The following is a 19,071-nucleotide window of genomic DNA, read 5'->3' as shown; positions in this document are numbered from 1 at the left end:
TTTTTACCACAACTTCCAGAGATACACTTGATTGTTAAATATTCCAAACATCGCCCGTAATGGCAAAAAGCCGGTACGGCTTATCTCCTCGAATTCCACCTAAGACCCTGAAGATCTAAACCTAGGATAATCATTATTTCTCACGCATCTTTACACTTTCAGCGGTAAAAATTTCCCCACCGCTATGCTTGCAGGCAATTGACAGAGGCATCTGGCAATGTACACAAACACTTATGCTTATTTTTGTGACAAAATTCTAAAACAACGCCCATCACTAAGTGCTTATAGCAACTTTGCAGAGAAAGTGATTTAGAAACAACGCGGTGGATTTTTAGCCGAAGATATTAATGTGTTTCTCTTTTGAATATTTGTAAGACTTGTAATAAAACCATGTGTAGGGTAAAACAATATGTTTAATTTTATCCAGAAAGTGTAATTTTAGAAATAAAAATCGACCTGTTAAAATATTTTATTAAAACATAAAGCCAATAATAATTATTGTAATGTACTTCATAAATATGGAATACATACACCTAATATTACTGTTCTTAATGAAAATTTAATGTTACATTCAATTTTAGGTAATTACTAGTGTTCTTGATGGAGAAGGTGTCGGATGGCTAAAACTGAATAGGTTGAAAAAACTCATGGAGGATGAATCGTATCGCAATTTTGTTTTGAGTAAAATAAATAAAACTCTGGATAGAAAGATAGCACCTGACGATCATATCGACGATGTGGTAAGTTAAGTTGCATATTTAAGTTCTAGTTCAGCCATTTTAGAAAAAATATTATTTATTTATACAATATTTTCTACAATGATTTCTTTAAAGTGCTTAAACGATACGAGTTGTATTACTTAAAGTTTCTTATTTATATATTTGAAAATATACCGAAATAGAAGTCTTTACTTAATTAAATTCGTTTTGTTTAAACTAAAATGTAAAACGTTTTATTCGGCGTCACGGTCTTCCTTTAGGGATTTACGGAGGAGTATCATCAAGCCGCGATTTCTTAATTTTTACCGTACTGCTCCACCCTAGGACGATCAGACACCCTCGTATTCTAGTCTAAGTAGTAGATTCAGTTAGAATTTTGAACTACTATGTTAGCCTTAGCTTTCACTAGAGCATCTGCCATCTTCCACTTATGCTACACCTCTCATGTATTCTTACAATGCCAGAATAGAATCAAGCTCATACGCTGTAGCAAAATGCGAGTCGACCGCCTGCCCCACTTGGCTTGCGGCGATAGAATACTACTAGGGCTCCTTTTCCTGCCTGCCATAAAACACGACTAATGGAACAGAATGCTAGGTGAGGAGCCGAGTTTCAGCTATCGGGATCGCAGAAATGCCCGAGAATGCTTTATTTTTTGATTAATGGTCTGCGTTCCTAGTATCAGAGATGAGTTTAAGTGGAGCAACTCTACTTTCATTTCACAAAATCAGGTTATCTGAAATGCAACTAAATACATCTTGCCTCAGCTTATTCCTACCTGCATTTACCTTTCCGCCCGTGGTTGGGATAACGGACGGGTGTTCATGTAGCAACACAGACACCATGGGTAGATTGAATTCGCTAACGGTAATTTGCTGTAAGGCCAGGAAGACCTGGTTCTCGCTCTTCGGAATTTTGCGAAAGAGGGGTAACACGAAGTATGTTTACGCCTCGCTTGGCTATCTGACCGACTGTGAGTATTTTTCCTTCTCTTTACGTCCACATTTTCTATGTCCATCGCTTATTTTTTTGTTAGTCCTCTTACTTTATCTTTACTATTGTATCTTCCATCCTCCAAATATTTTAAACAATAATTGTGTAGTGCTTTTTTTCTTGTAGTATATTTTACTCAGGAGCAATCAGATATTAAGCAAAAAATTAATTTTTTAGAGTAATGTCTTCTACGTAATCTATATTTAATGTGCCTAATTGATGAAAAGTCTTCTTGGTAAAACGCTGTAATACTTTGAAGAAGAAACATTGAGTACCTTAATGTTAAGAAAAGATGGTACTACAAAAATGTTCGTAGACACCTATTCTAAAAACAGTGTGGGTCGAAATAATTTTGTATAGCAAATATGCATGAAAGGATGGTTAATTAAACATATCAAAAATGGAATATTATATTATTATTATATTATTTTATAATTTACTTTATAAGGTCTAGTATTCGTCTCAGTACATTTCTTTTAAAGACGTCTATATGGTTTTGTAGATTCATATCTTTGTTCATTGATGCATATCTCGTGATCTAAATATTGGGATCATCGCAAAGTATACCGTATTGGCTAGGATGATTCTTCTGCTAAGCTCTACATCGTCAATGTTGTCCTTTGTAATGTTGACTCCTAATAGTTTACTCTGTTTTATGTTTATTGGCAGACCTGTTTTTTTAGCATGTGATATAAGTTCCGTATAGGTATTCTCACCTGTTGCTTTGGTTCTGCTCATGGTATTTATGTCATCTGCATATGCTACAAGTTAGACTGATTTATTGAAAGTGTGTTTCTACCTTCTAATGTTTTTCTAACAATCACCCTGTTTTAATCCTCGTGTTATTTGAAATGGGTATGTCATCTCAAGGTGTATTTGTATTTGAGCCACTGTATCCATCATCGTCATTCGGATGAGCCCAATTAGTTTAAATGATATACTGCTAACAATATTATTGCGATAATTGGTAGATGATAACTTAAATATGCCAATAAGATTGTATGTGCTATATGTTGGATATACAAGCTTAACCGGCTCAGCGCGGCGAGACAGAGACGGGTCGAAATGAAGTAGCGGAGAAAGTCGAAAGAGTTACAAGCATTTGCATGAAATGCGCTCGCTACTACCTATTATACGAGCGTTAAATAGTCGTTTTAGTAGTTCAGGCGTTGCTTAGAGCTCGCATGAAGTTGTAGGTAGCGCTGTTATTTTTATTGCTTCTATGCTATTTTCCCCGGCATCAATGCGACGACATAAGCGCTGGTATAACAGCTTCCTAAGATCTTTCAAATAAAAAAACTGTACGAGTGAGCAAATTGATTATTACACATCAATAGTAAAATAAAAACTGTAGTCATCCCGTATATCAAAGAGGAACATAACATTATTTAACTACATTAAAACGAAGTACACTATGATTTTACTCTTTAGTTATAAAATATACAAACCTTTTTTGTACCTAGAAATATTTCAACAAAGGAGATGAAGATAGAGAGAGAGAGAGAGAGAGAGATAGAGAGAGAGAGAGAGAGAGAGAGAGAGAGAGAGAGAGAGAGAGAGAGAGAGGGTGATGGAGAGAGAGAACGAGAGAGATAGAGAGTAAAAATGGGAGATAATTTTATCAAACATCGTTACATTTATGTCAATTGAGCGATTACGTTGGATGAGGCATGGTGAATGGGGGCAAGAAAACGAAATACCAAAGTAACTTACAACAAAACAGAAATTAGATTAAAGGGTATACACAAAGCCGGATATATTTAATCATTGGAACAAGACCTGAAGATTGCGGAAATAACTAACTTATACGAGAAATCGAAGCGCATACTAGAATGGAATTAAAAAACTTCTTAAAAAATGCCAATATTCATAAGGGGTTGTTAATTTTTAATAGGTTCTTGATGTGCAAAATTTCAGAGTGACATTCTTTGGTACCTACTTTATGCTGATAATGTGGTGTAAGTAGGAAATTAGAACAGAGACTGGAACAGAGGAAACAAGCTCTTAAAGAAATATAATTAAATATTAGTAAAAAAGTATCTAGAATGATCATAAGGTTAACTTTTAAACCTACATCTGCTGATGCAACGTTTACTTCCGTCTTCAGAGACGACAATGCCACTCAACCTCTAAAAATATTACGAACAAGCTAGATTTTGCTAAAAATATTATTTTTGGACCACAAAAAGATGCAAAAAAGTTTACCACTTTTACTCCCGGACTTCCCCCTAAAACCCCGCTCGTAGGGGGGTAAAAACGCAAAAAAATCAATTTACCAAGAATCTGTACGTCGTAGAAAAAAATGTTTCCAATAAAAAATGTAGGTAAGATAATTTTAAACATAAATGTTTACTTATTTACATTTTGATTTTTGTCGATAGGGCAGTTGGATCAAAAGATATCGAATTTTTACCGTTGAGCTGATACAAATTTTATTGAACATTGATTTCTCGCACGTAACTGACTTTCAAAATCGACGGTCGCTTCAAGCGTTATTTCTGAGAGAACATTTCATTCTACACAAAAAGTGATAATAAACATATTTGTTTAAAATTACAGCTACATTTTTTATTTGAAACATTTTTTTCTACGGCGTACAGATTTTTATTTACAGAGGGTAAAAACAGCGTTTTTACCCTCCTACGAGGGGGGTTTTCGGGGGAATCACGGGGGTAAATGTGGTAAACTTTTTTGCATCGTTTTTAGGGCCCAAAATTAATATTCTCGGCAAAATTCAGCTTGTTCGTAATATTTTTAGGGGTCAAGTCTCTGACGACTGGACAACAACTTTTAGGCTTCTTTAAGATTGTCTTTAATCAGATATGGCCAGCGAATCGTAAATTGTTTAATCTTTCACCATAACGGTGGTTTCCATGTTCTCTCAAATATTGCAACAGCTATTTTGACGTATTCAAACCGTTTTATTTTCTTTCTTAATACAAGAAACTTAAATGAAAGAAATCAGAAAATTCAAAAATTATTTTTAAATAAATCATTCTTATTTCAGGAAACTGCTTACCTAAAATCACTAAAAATATTTTTCATCATACCTGTTGTCTAGTTTTTTGATAACAGTTAATTTGAAAGATCAGCAGTTATTACTTGATAGGGTGAATAGCATAGGTAAAAAATATGGCCTCAAAATCAACATTTTGAAATCGAAATATATGGTCATTAGCAGAAACCCTCCAGAAAACCCGATAATATGCATAGGTGACGATCGCATAAAACGCGTGAAAACTTTTAAATACCTTGTTACTACAATCAATGACCAATCGGATCCACAACAAGAGATAAAAACCCGAATACAAATGGCAAGACAAGCTTTTGTGAAATTCAGACCGCTCCTATGTAATCAAAACCTAAATTTCGAAATACGCTACAGAATGGTCAAGTGCTACATATGGTCCATCTTGCTTTATAGCATGGAAACGTGGACTTTGAAAAAAAAATCTATCAACAAACTTGAAGCATTTCAAATGTGGTCATTGAGAAGAATGATGCGCATACCTTGGGTGGATAAAGTTCGAAACGATGACGTCCTTGAGAGAGCCGGCGTGGAAAGAGAACTCTTAAAATTAATTAAAAAACGCAAGATTGGTTACCTTGGGCACATATTGAGAGGAGCAAAATATGAAATACCACAGTTAATCCTACAAGGGAAGATTAAAGGTAGGAGAGGAGCCGGCCGCAAACAATTATCCTGGTTAAGGAATATTAAAGAATGGACAGGAATACACAATACAGGCGAGCTGTGTCACGCCGCCAAGAACAGAATTCTAGTAATGAGATAGTCGCCTACGCACTTCGGTGTATGGCATGTTAAGAAGAAGAAGAAGAAGTTAATTTGCCGATTTAAAATAATTATTTTTTTCTTTTAGTGTTTGCCAAAACCCGTATGGAAAGGAATGCTTAAAGTATTATTAGCTATAGTCCACGGACTCGAGGTGACTTTTGGCAATTTTGGTTTAGGAGGAATGGCGTCTGCGTTCCAGTTGTGCGAGATAGCACATACTCACTATTGGTCAAAAGATTTGGGTGAATTTAGCGGTCCGGATTTAACACAGGTAAATTATCTTTATCTTTATAGATTAATTTTATTTTCGGTAAATCATTATTTCTAATTTCTACTATACACAATTTGGACATGCATGTTAGTAAAGGTTTAATGTTTGTCAGGTTACAGCGACAGTTATGTAGGATTTTTCAAAGTAGCAAAATTATATAAATCGATACCTTCTTTTCTGAGTTTTATACAACAATTAAGCAATACATAAATGTATATACCCAAAGAAGATATCATCGCTAACATCGAGTCTGTGATTCGCAACTTATCAATCGAAAAAGCTTAAGAAATATAGACACAATCATCGATAATTTTGCATAAAGTTAAGACACCGAAAAATAACCTGAGTGTCCAAGAAATCTGTGCCATAAAATCGTTATACGCAGAAAAAAAAGTTGTAATTTTACCAGCAGACAAGTAAAAGGCCACCGTCGTAATGAAGACAACCGACTATAAAACGAAAATACAAAATCTTCTAGATCCTGCAGTATATAAAAGACTTAAAAAAGATCCCACAGCAGTCACCGTATGGAAATTCAATAGATTCATAAAATCTTCGTCCATAATAAAGGACACAAAGCCAGGAATATGCAACAGCGAAGCAGTCCTACCACGCTTGTATGGCTTACCGAAAATACACAGATAGGATGTACCTCTACGTGAGCTCCATAGGGCTAGTCTTACAGCCTTGCTAAATATCTGGCCGATAATTTACAATCACACATAGGAAAAAACGATGCCTTTGTAAAAGACTCCGCCCATTTCATCGAGAAAATCAAAGGAATAACTTTACAGGAACCTGACATTCTTGTTAGCTTTGATCTTGTTTCCCTTTTTACAAGAGTTCCATTAGAAGACGTTCTGAATGTAATTAAGGGACTAGTTTTCAAGGATATGGTGAAATTATACCGTATTTGCCTCACTACCACCTACTTTCCATGGGAAGACCAGATTTATGAACAGGTAGATGGAGTAGCAATGGGAAGCCCAATAAGCCCGGTTGTAGCCAACCTTTTCATGGAGCATATAGAGAAGAGGGTAATGGAGTCAACATACAAGCCAAGGGTATGGTTTAGTTACGTCGATGACACTTTTGTGATTTGAAGTCACGGAGTAGATAAACTTAACGATTTCCTGTCTTATATAAACACACTACATTAAAATATTCAATTTATAATGAAAACAGAAAAAGATCAACAACTAGCGTTCCCAGATGTATTAGTAAATCGAAAGGAAAGTTACTTAGGACATTTAGTGTATCGAAAACCAAACCTACACACATGGACAGATACCTAAACAGGAACTCAAATCATCATCCAGGCCAAAAACAAGGTATCATTAAAACCATAATATTCCAGAAGAGAAATACATAAAGCGAACAACGTTTCTAGAAGAAAGGACGAAGAAACAGCATGTATAGGCAAAGCGTTCTTGCCCTATATATCGGGGGTGACAGATAAAATTGAGCGAATACTTAAAAAAGCCAATGTAAAGACCATTTTCAAGCCTACAAAGAAAATCAAGGACTGTTTAAGATAGGTGAAGGACAAACGCGACCCATTAGCATCGGCCGGAGTATTCCGAATACCATGCACATGTGGAATGGTATATGTGGAAACCACGAAAAGACACACAAACACAAGGATAAACGAACATAAAAACCTTTGTAGTTTGGGACATATCGACAAATCTGCCGTTGCCAAACACGCTTTGGGAAGCGGAGAACATCGGATACTCTTTGAAGAAACGCAGATGCTGGATAAAACATCACAGTACTACCCACGGTTATATCGGGAAGCGGTGGAAATATAAAAGCATCCAAATAATTTTAATCGGATAGAAGAAGGACTAAAAATTAACAAAACATGGATACCAATATTAAAATCCACAAACACTCTTCCCGCAAAACACGAAAAAAGAAAAGCAACGGACGACGCCACGCCCCCTCACGCCGAAACCAGTGGAGGGGAGCCGAGTAAAAAATATAAATATGGCCTCCGTAGTACAACGCGGAACGCGGCCTTAGTTTCAGCTTACAAGCGAAGCAGTAACATCTCCAGAAGATGCCAACTCCAAGTGTTGGCGAAACGTCGAGATTTAATCTCAGAAGACGACGGCCTAACAGCCTGAACAAACAGTTTAACAAAATAGACGATGGCCGTGGAAGCCTAACGCATTTTATCAATACCTAAATAAATATGTCGTTTTCTTTAGATTAGATACCAGATTATTTTTTTTTATTTCTTTCCCTATATTTATATTAGGTTTTATATCGTTTTAAGTTTTTCATTTAACTACAACAAAATATTATTTTAGAGTTCTAGTCCAAGATCTCCACAGAGTCCCAGATATTCGATACAATCTTCCGACTGGGAGGCATCAAGAAAATCATCACAAACAGGTAAATAAAGTAACTCACGTATTATTTAAACGATTTACGTTTCATTGATATTTTAGACCCACCAGAGGTACGTTTAATTCAGGGAGATGAATCAGAAAAGGAACAATCAACGACAGATATTTTTAAAGACATGATTACTCAGAAGAAAAATATGTTGCTTAGCAAGCTAACGTCGTTTGATTCGGATGTAAGTATTTACAATCAACAAATTTTAAATATAAAGCATGAATCTGTGTTTTGGGTTGTTCCTTGTAAAAGATACTGGTTTATGATTACATACCAGATGTTTTCGATTGTCTATATTTTATTATGTATTTGTACTGTTACACTTTAAAAATCTATTTTTAATCTTACACATATACTTACTTTTAAATGTTTATATCTTCCTGTTTAAGTAACTGTTTTGTTACGCATAGTGATTCAAAAATAGTGACCGTTTGGTTATTTCCCTGACGTTTAAGCAAATACACTACAAGGTTTTCCCTTCAATAGTTTCAGTTTTCTGACTGCTCCGAAGTATATCAATATAAGTGGATTTAGAAAAGCTATTATATAAGGTCAACCGACCTAATAACGGCCCAGTTAAGGAATATTTGATTTTAGACGGAAATATTAAGGAAATGAAATAATAGAGAAAATGGAATTAAAGTATATTTCTGTACCCCAGAAGTAAAGTGTCGTAACTACACTTTTCAGTATTTGGCAGAAACGGGTCTCGAACATTTTGGTCCCTATATTACACAATTTTTTGATAGTATCAATTTAATTGGGCGGACTAAAATTGACTTTTTTGTACAAAATTTATGCTCAAATAATATACAAAACTATTTAGAACTTAATCGCGTTTCAGGTTAATCTAGGGGAGCAGTTACGATAGTTTACCTCAAATTTAACTGTTATGTTAAAGTAGTTGCGATTAATCTGAAATGAACAAAAATAATTAAAATAAATAAATAACATGGTATTATCAAAAAACTAAATTATTTATTTATAATAATACTAAAATAATGAATATTTAACATAATTTTAAAAGTTTCCGTCTGCTTTTTATAAGTCATTTGTACTTGTAGAGTGAGGAATGCTCTCATAGAAATGGTGGAAGCACTGTGGTACCCACTTTAATAACGTTCTAAGGTCTCTGTACTTTAAAGTGCTTATTTGTCTTCTAGTAGCATTTGTCCATGGAATATATTCAGGCCACTTTGTTCTTCTGGTGCCCCTGCCCAGATCTACCATTTTAAAGCTTTCCTGGGAAAAAGACGTCTTATAATAAAGAATTTCTTCTCCTTTCCTTAGTTGCAAATGTACGACTTCACTGATTTTAAAATCTTCCTTTTCAGTATTTTTTTTTCTACTAATTAAAGGAGATTCTACATAATCAAACAGAACCTTAAAATTTTTTAGGTCTTCGATCGTCATGTCATAAACACATAAAAGCTCCTTAAATTTACACTGTCGTATGAACTGTTGCCAATCCCACGGAGTCATCAATGTAGTTGAATTACTAATTTGTTTTTTAGCACGCTCAATAACAGAGTGCACTCCATCTACCTCCATATGGATGTGTCCTCGAAGAAGGAACTTATGATTGATGACTTTTAATGATGGCAATACTATAAGTAACCAAATATGCAACCACAGTAAAATTTCTGTTTTGGCCTCCGCAATTATCTGACCAAATAGTTAATGTTTCTGTGTCACCAGTAGCAATATTATCGAGTGCCCACTTCAAAATACTGGAGGAGACTTCGCAAGCACCGCGTGCCCCAACTATTTCATCCCACATAGCACAGTGGGCTTTTTCGTTGGTACTATTTAGAATGGTTAGGTTGAGAGTCCATAATTTTTTTAAATAAAAAGAATGTGTGTTTGTCAAATAAGGTGTTGGCAAACACTTCTGCAGATCAATCATTATTACAATTTCTTTCGATGAAAGTTATCTTGACAAAATTTTATCTGAATTTTTCAATTTATATCTAAGTTGTGCTTCTGCCCAATGAGCTTCCAAATTAGCCTTTAACTCCTGTTTATTTTCTTGGTCACAGGTTTATCGCAATGGTCACAGGTGTCGTTTGCTGGCAATTTAAATGACAAATTGAATTCCATGTTAAAAATTTGGTTGTACAACCACTGTTTTCCTATATCAGATTCATGAATTTTCTTTTGCTTACAGTCCTCAAGATATAATGTTAACATTTGCGATAAAGTAAGCTCATTTCCTAAATATTTTCGGGCAGATCTTGCCCTACTATAATGACTTTCAACCACTGGGAAACTTTTTATGTGCTCACGTATTGTTTCCCTAATATTATTTGCAAATTTATTGCTTGGTGTCTTTCTTCCTCTTTTATCTGGGAAAACTAAACCACCTTCAACTTTTTTAGCCAGTGTAGTTTTCACCGTTGTTTCAGAAATGATTAGTGTATTTAGAAAGAAGGTTTTACACACTTTAATATTTCTACCATTAAATTCAAAACTATAAATCAAGGTTGAATTTTTCTTCAAAGCATTATTAGTTGTTTTGCGAGCAACATTAATTTTTGAAATGCAGGAAGATGTAAACTGACGATTAAGATCATTACTATTGCCCTTTTTGTGGAAATTGTTGAATATATTGAGTCTAGCATTTTCATCTATATTCTCTGAGCACTTTCTGATACATGATGGCATACATGGAGGTTTCAAACGTTTAGCTGCGATCAAGCCGCCTTTTTTATTAGTATATTCTTTTCCTGCTTCCTTTTTTACTTTTCGTATGCTCGCTTTCCAGAGATCTACGTTACGTTTTCTTTTTCGGCCGTTCTTTTGAACTTGAACGTTTATGTCGTTTAAATCGGTCTGTAATTTTAACTCACTTTATTTCTGCAAAGTTCTACTAAAACTTTTCCTCTGCCTGTCATAATGTACTTTTTCCTGTTCTACAAAAGTAGGACAATATTAAACAGACACACAACTTTCATAAAAAATACTAAAATCACAGCATTGCCTCTATTATTACTTTTAAACCAAAGACGTAACCTCACATCACTGTTGCTATGAACATAATGACAAACGAGTCAAGTCGTAACTGCCCTGGGAGTGCGAGTACAGCCGAATCAAATGGAAGGGAGGGGTGAGAGGTAAACAATCGTATAATACATTGGGACAGTTGACTTCTAGAGGTGTTCAAAGCTGTGAAGTGAGAAGTAAACAATCGTAAGGTATATTAAGATAGTTAACCTTCTAAGTAGTTCTCTACTTTGAGACAGTTTAAAAACAGTGTTTTTGACGTTGCTTACATATTGCAGTTATGATACTTTACCACTAAAAAAGTTAATTTTTTTGATGCAGTTACGACAATAACCTGAAAATCGCAATTTTTGTAGTTACGACACTTTACTTCTGGGGTACAGATTTGAGAGCTTGATGTTTTCTTTATCAAAATAATTAATAAATGTTCAATCACAAATTAATCCCTTAATTTGTAATCTCACATTCTTCTTAACTTCTTAACATTTTATAGTTTCACCGTGTATAATTCAAACATTTTGAAAATGATATCAAGTAATATTTTAATAATTAAAGTCCATTCACCTGTTAATGAATTGTCATATAATATATTTTTTCTAATTGAACTTCCTAAGTGTTGCAATGATGGCCGAGATTAAATTGTAATGTAAGCTAATAGTTCAAAGTTGGTTAGTATGATAGAAGCAATAACCTCTGTGCTGAGGTATGAATTATTTGTGAGATTATAAACTGGGGATTTAAGCTCATGTGAGCACAGCCTATTATAGAGAGTTACCTTAACATCATCATATAGTGTTATTTGTAGTAGCTGTCAATAAAATCAATATTTTTTCTCCACAACTTTAACCTTTTATTATATTTATCATCGTCGATCGACAAGAAGCGGTCAAAGGGGCATTATAAAACGATTCGGACCTCATAACTACGTTCGAATGTGTCCAATAAAAAATAAAAAAATGTGTTTTTTAATCGATCGGCCTATGTTGAAAAATTAGTGGTAATTCCGGCCTAATGGTGATTTAATTCCGGCCTGTAAATCAAAAGATTTATCTTTTTTTTTTGTTTTAAACTGTATACACAATGTTTTGTAAATATGTATTTTAAATTTTTCAAAGTAGGTATAAAAAATACAGAAGCATAAAAACATAACATTTGATAAACGTCACAGTACTTCTACCTGCTTTTTATTTTTACTATCAATATCTTTGATTTTCTAAAATTTTCTTATTTATTATTCATACTGTAATTATTTGTTTTATATTTAGATCCAAGATATAAAATATTTTTTATTGAATTAAACCGAATGGTCGCTATTTTTGACACTTCATATTTAAATCAATAATCAATAGTTTTTAAAAAGAATATTGTAGCGGTCACTATTTTTAATCACTATGTATTTTTTGTAATGGAACAACTCCTATATGTGCTTGGTTTGATGTGACAGGGTGAAAGCACTGTGCATGGCTCTGGGGGTACCGTATCTCCTTCTGCTGGTTCCATAACCATGGGGCCTGCCTGCAATCTCAATCGGGGTGGTAATCAGGCCTCTTTTAGGTCTACCGTTTCCGATACTGAGGTCGAAACTTTGCAGGTAAGTTTGTATGTCTTCCAGACCAATGTAGTTACTAGAAATTTACGATATAAAAAATTAGTTAAAGAGCTTCTTCTTCAGAGTTAAATAGGTTTGCTTCTGATGTTGGTCCAATTATTCGATGTTATTTTATACGTCTATATTTAGATATTTATTTCTTATTTATAAAATTTCTTATTTTACATTTTAAGCTTTAACGATATTTTATAACTTTTTTGACGAATTTCATCGCGAAATTAGAAACAGTGGGAGCCTGTTTATAAAGTTGGGAGCCAATATAGAACAATAAAACTTACAACTTTCTTTGGGAGCCAATTGTTAAGCCTCTCAGATGTGAGAACGTCTTATCTAGAACTAAATCTGAAACGAGTTTGGCTAGGACATACTATGAATTAATCATATTTATTATACATAAAATTATAAAATTAAAACTTTAATATTAAATTAGCAAATCTTGATTACAGCTTTAGAAACAGAAATTTAAATGATACTTATATCTTCTTGTGGTTGACTTGCTGATGGTTTCTGATGTTGACTTCACAGGATAACTTGTTGATTAGTGGTTTTCAGATTGGTGGAGATGCCGGAATCGAGACTGTTGTGGTTCTAAGCTGCTATTAATTTCTACATATCTGCTACGCTGCTGCAGTTGTCATTCCTCTGTATGGTGCACCATGAGGATTTTAAAAAGTTCCACTTTTGGGAAACAGGAAATGGGAAACAGGAAATTTTATTCAGGCCAAAAAACCCAGAAAAGATTTAATACATAAAATAAATTTTCAAAAGAGGCATACCTTTTTATAGATGCAGGATATTTCCCTTTGTTCAGAATTAAAGTATAATTGACAGAAATCGGGAGTTGCCAACTGACAGATATATGTACTTTGTTGGCTAAAGTGTGGCATAGAAATTTTATGTTTCACGGCATAATAATGGATCGGGTCTGAACACAAGGAATTAGAATATTAGTGAAAATTAAAATTGAATTTGGATTACCACAGAATATGTAGTGAATAGAAAGTTGATTCAAGGGTTAAGCGCCAACTATTTTTAGAATAAAAATAGTAAATTAAAAGCAATAAGTTAATAAATAAATAAAATCGAAATACATTGAAATAAAATAATTATTTAAAGAAAAATAACATGTAAAGTTTATAACGTTGCAAAGTGATGTCTGTCAGTCGGTCTGTCACTCTGTATCTTTGTTAAAGAAAAAGTCTTGAAGTGTTTCTTTAAGAGAGTTCTATAAAGAATATTGAAACTTGACACATACATTCAGCTTGGCCATAGAAAGAATTATATTGGATTAAAAGTAAATATATTAAAGATCATTCAAATTACAGATTGCTCCAGATAAGTAAGACATAGAATCTTGAACCTTGGTATATGATTCCTATACAAAATAAATACACACTGGCTTTTAAATTTGGATTCAAAAGACAATTAATTTATAAAAATACACGCCAGAAATTGATCAAATCCATAGACTTGTAAATTGTCAATTTAAAAATTTTTGGATTCTTTCATTCTTTCCACAAATTCTTCTCTAAGCTTGTATCTTCGACACTTTTTTACATCGGTTTATTAAATATGATTTTGTTTATCGCGTCTTTTTAAAAATTTTGATCTTTGGCTCCTTAGTTGATCTTTTATCCTATTTTTTTTTCACAAAGTAAATGTAAAAATTCATCCATAAAAAGAAGCTAATGGGAAAATTCAATCAATACGAAGAACAGAAAAAAGTATGAAACATGCTTAGAAATCGAAAGAAATCAGTTAATGAATACAAACAGTTCACCAAAATATGAACAAAAAATGAGAAACATTTTTAAAAACTTTTTAAAATTCAAAAACTCACTTAAGAGCATGACTAGTTGGAGGATACCTAAAACACAAATACTAATAAAAGACAAATAACAACCGAAATGGTTAAAAAGCAACGATATTCAAACTATAAATTAAAAAAATAACTAAAAAACCGAAAAGCGCCGAAATTGGAGGAAATAAAAAACGGAATGCTTATGCGGTGAGAACACTTGACTGAGGTAGTGCATATCTTCTTTGAGAAAGTCACCCAATATACCGAATGCCTGGCGAGAAAGTATCAGTCAATCACAGTAATTAAAAAAGGTGAAAAAGACAATCCCAAAAAACTGGGCTTTTCACTAAATAAGTCAATGGTTGATGCGATAATAATTATCTTTTAGATAGTCAAAAAAGTAACTGAGTTTAAGAAAACTGCTTACATATACTTCGTAGACTTCACGAAGGTGTTTGATAGAGTTAGACTTGCAGATGCCTTAAACTATTATTTAAAAATATAGACATCGGGATTCGAGCAATCATATAAAAAATCATTACCAACATCAGTCAACCATAAGGAATAATCAATCATATTCACCATGGTAAAAGAAAAAAAATTTCACTTCCTTTTCTGGATGTGTTAGTCACAAAAGAAGACACAGGATGTGCAACCTAAGTTTACAGAAAACCAATCTACAACAAGAGATATTTAAATTTCCACTCAAACGACATCGTAAACATCAGAAAAGGAATTATCAAATCATTATACCTCGGAGATCGAAACACCTGCTCTAATGAAAATGCATTTCTAAAGAAAACAATCTGCTAATAAAAGTTTTGACAAAAAAAGACTACCAATTGTCAATATAAACAAATAATTTTACAAGATTGAAGAACGGAAATAACAACACCATAGAAAGGAACAACACCACAATAACATTTAAAACAACCAACACGCTGACATCTATCTTGTCCCAAATCAAACCTAACAACAATAGCATGTGCATGCAACAATTTTTATGTGGAAGAAACCACAGGATCAGTGAGCGTCAAGATACCGCAACCCACGTCAGCGGATTAAATAAAGTCACAGACAAATCTACAACAATTATCATACGCAAAATATATGCAACATACTATACACAAACATATAATCTACGTAAACACACAATACCCAAACAAGTAATACAAAAAGCACACAAAACGGTGAGAATTTGATATTTCGAGCGTAAAAACACCATCCTCTGCTTTTTTAAACCAAAAGCAAGCTAGCCTACAAGATCAAGGTCAATTAAGTCAACCATCAATTTTGAAAAAAAAAAACATAACCTCCCAACAACTTGTCAGTTATCCATTTTCGCAGAATTTTTAAATATTTATCTTTTTGAAAATGATTTTCGGCGTGGAAATCGAAACGTTAAACGTTGGTTAAAAATTTAATTTTCAATATTATTAATTATTGTGGCTTAATCCCATGTGGACATAATATTTAATTTGCCACAAGAAAACAGCTTGGGAACCTTTTCAACAACAGTACACTTTTAAAAGCGAAAAATCGGATTACTAAAGAAATACCTATACATATAGTGCTAAGGCAGCGATGGATAAGACAATAAAAGAAGGAACATGATTAAAACAGCAGAAAGAAGTTACAGAATTAGTAACAAAAACATTAAAATATGCTGCTATGCCGATAATCTAGTACTTATATCGGAAGATAAAGATAATTCACAAAGATTACTATACAGGTTCCAAACCAATGCGGAAAAGTTGAATAGTCGGTAGAATTAGGTAGAACTAGATAGTGTAATAGAAAAATCTGACAGAAGTCGCATTGATAGCTGTTATTCCAGATTAGTATGCAATATTTATAGAAATGCGACACACAAAATAAAGTTACACGAAAAAAAAAAAAATAAAGAGGTGTCAGACAGGGTGACACTAATATCAAAGCTTTTTATAACTATGATAGGAGATGACCTAGGCGAAATCAATCATATTAGAAGAATTGAAAAGAGGTTACAGAGGATGGTTTAAAAATAAATATCCTCAAAATGAAATACTTGACGAATCTCGTGCCCAGTAACACGAGACGAAATGGAGACGAAATTAGAATAGGTAAAACAACCAAACAGGTGAGGTATCAAGAAGAATAGCACATAGATGGGCAGAATATAAGTCTCTTAAAAACGTATTTAAAGACGTCAACATATCGATTAATCTGAAGCGGAAAGCAATGCTTTAACACCAAGAGTAGCATAAGGAAGGAGAAGCGTTCAATGATAGGAGTAACAATAAAAGACAAAATCACAAACAAAGACTTACAAAAAAGAACTAGAGTTATAGAATTTGTGGAGAAAGCTTGCAGATTGAAATAAAGATAGGCTATCCACGTGACAAGGGTAAAGGATAGAAGGCGAATATGTAAATTAACCTAATGAAGACCAATAACAGATCATGATCAATGAAAATTTGGATACATAATGCACAAGACCGTGCACTCTGGATACAAACGGGAAAGGCTTATGTCCTACAGTGGACTTAAAATAAGCTGATGATAATAAAGATGACAGACTAACAGAGCAGCAATAATATCTAAATACCTACTTGACATTATCTGGAGGAACAAGCACATGAGCACAAAGTAAAGTGAGAATAGAACATAAGGCCTGCCTAAGACCAGTAATGATCCCTGCGATCGAAACCAGATCGGAAACAGCTGCAATCAACAGGCTGCCAAGGATAACAAATCAGAACACTGGGATTTATTGCTGGTTACACTCTTAGGGACCGAAATAGAAATGAGTTTATAACAATGAGTAAGTACGATGGGCTAAACAGAGACGCAGAGAGTGAAGAGACCAAATCAGTAGAATGAACGATGAGAAACTCGCAAAAATGGCAAAGTCCGAAAAATCCAATACATCGAGACCACTTGGAAGGCTTCCAAAACAATGTACGAAAGTTAAACATTGGAGTCCCAAGACTTAGTTGTTTAAATGAACCAAACTTAGTCCTTAATTAAAAGGAAAAAGAAGAAGACACTATAAATACTGCCCACAATATCTTTTTATTTGTTAGATTAGGGAAGAGCTATAAAATAACAACAAATTCTATTCGTAGATAGATTAGTAGCTATAAAACTATATTTCCAAAATTGTCATAGATATTTAAAAGCGATTATTTCAATTTAACTAATAACTGAGATGAGGCTTCTACTAACCAGAAGTAAAAACAAACGAGAACTACATGATGTAGCAAAATGCAGAAACTCAAATAGCTGACATACATAAAGAAAAAAAAACAAATTATGGGAAGTTTCCTAACTCGCAATTTAGGGCAAGCAGACGTGGTAATTGATGTATAGAAAGTTGTTTGATATTCTTTGTGTTTTGAGCTTTATTAACTCCTTTATGCTATGTATAACCCCAAGCACTTCCATTATTTGTCTATTTATATTATTGTTCTTGATAATCCTCAATTTTATATCTTTTGTGATTCTGCGTCTATGCACTCAAATTCTATATTAATTAATGTATGTCGAAAACTCATATTTTTTTAAGAATGTCACAATTTTTTTACGATTATCTAATTTTTAGTTTCCAAAATTGCCCAAACAACGTACTTCAAGCGTTTGGTCTAGCAAGTCGTCACTGAGCACGGGATTTAGATATCATGGTGGTAATATTATCAATACTGTTACATCTCCCAGTCCAGATGGTATAAGAAATTACTTGTTTGAAGGCCTTTTAGGAAAAGAGCGGTCCACACTTTGGGATCACATGCAGTTTTGGGAAGATGCATTTTTGGACGCAGTTTCCCAAGAACGGGATATGATAGGAATGGACCAGGTAAGACTAAAAATATGTATTTAGCTATTGTTTTGGTGAATCATGGTTTTCCAAGTAAATAATGGACCATAAGTCCAATTTCGCCGAGATTTCTCTCGTTGTGTATTTTCCTTATATTGTTTTATTCATCTCACTTTTATTTCAATCTATCTATACAATCTCAACCTAAACCTAAATGCCAGAGGCCTTTATTTCAGACCTTTTTAAATGCCGGAATTATGCCCACAAAATGTCAGACCTTTTTAAATGCCTGGATTATGCCCAGGTATGCCGCTGATCAGTACCTATTATTTTCAAAGTCTTCATTGATTCTCTCTACAATTCTAAGTACATGTTCTATTGTTAAATGTTGTTTTACAAACGTAAATTGGTGTGATGGTATTAGTTTTTGTAGTAAGAAATGTCAGATTTTCAAAAACTTTGGACAGCACCAAACGAAAAATTATAGGACGGTAGGACTGTACATTTTCTGTTTTTTTCCTGGCTTTAGTATCATTGTTAGCTGTGCCACTTTTAATTGACAGTTGTTTTTGACACATTCTCTATTTTTCCTTATCTAAAAATATCTTTCTTTTTCTTTTTACCCAAATTTGTATAGAAAAGAAATTAATCTTTCGTTTTTTACAAAGAAGAGTACC

The 19,071-nt window shown here is 33.6% G+C and overlaps 1 protein-coding gene across 5 annotated transcripts in view; it reads left to right on the top strand.

Moving 5' to 3' along the window:
• Positions 1-19,071, top strand: part of Rab3-GEF (Rab3 GDP-GTP exchange factor) — a 222,944-nt gene that overhangs the window by 121,527 nt on the left and 82,346 nt on the right. For all 5 annotated transcript variants that reach the window (XM_072535244.1, XM_072535242.1, XM_072535240.1 and 2 more), the window contains 6 exons: positions 582-740; positions 5,594-5,779; positions 8,095-8,179; positions 8,236-8,366; positions 12,633-12,779; positions 18,182-18,433. In XM_072535244.1, coding sequence (XP_072391345.1) covers positions 582-740; positions 5,594-5,779; positions 8,095-8,179; positions 8,236-8,366; positions 12,633-12,779; positions 18,182-18,433 — 960 coding nt within the window. The remainder of the gene's footprint in view (positions 1-581; positions 741-5,593; positions 5,780-8,094; positions 8,180-8,235; positions 8,367-12,632; positions 12,780-18,181; positions 18,434-19,071) is intronic.

This window comes from Diabrotica undecimpunctata, chromosome 6 (assembly GCF_040954645.1).
Source record: "Diabrotica undecimpunctata isolate CICGRU chromosome 6, icDiaUnde3, whole genome shotgun sequence".
Classification (NCBI taxonomy): domain Eukaryota; kingdom Metazoa; phylum Arthropoda; class Insecta; order Coleoptera; family Chrysomelidae; genus Diabrotica; species Diabrotica undecimpunctata.
This window is presented reverse-complemented; position numbering and strand designations above follow the sequence as displayed.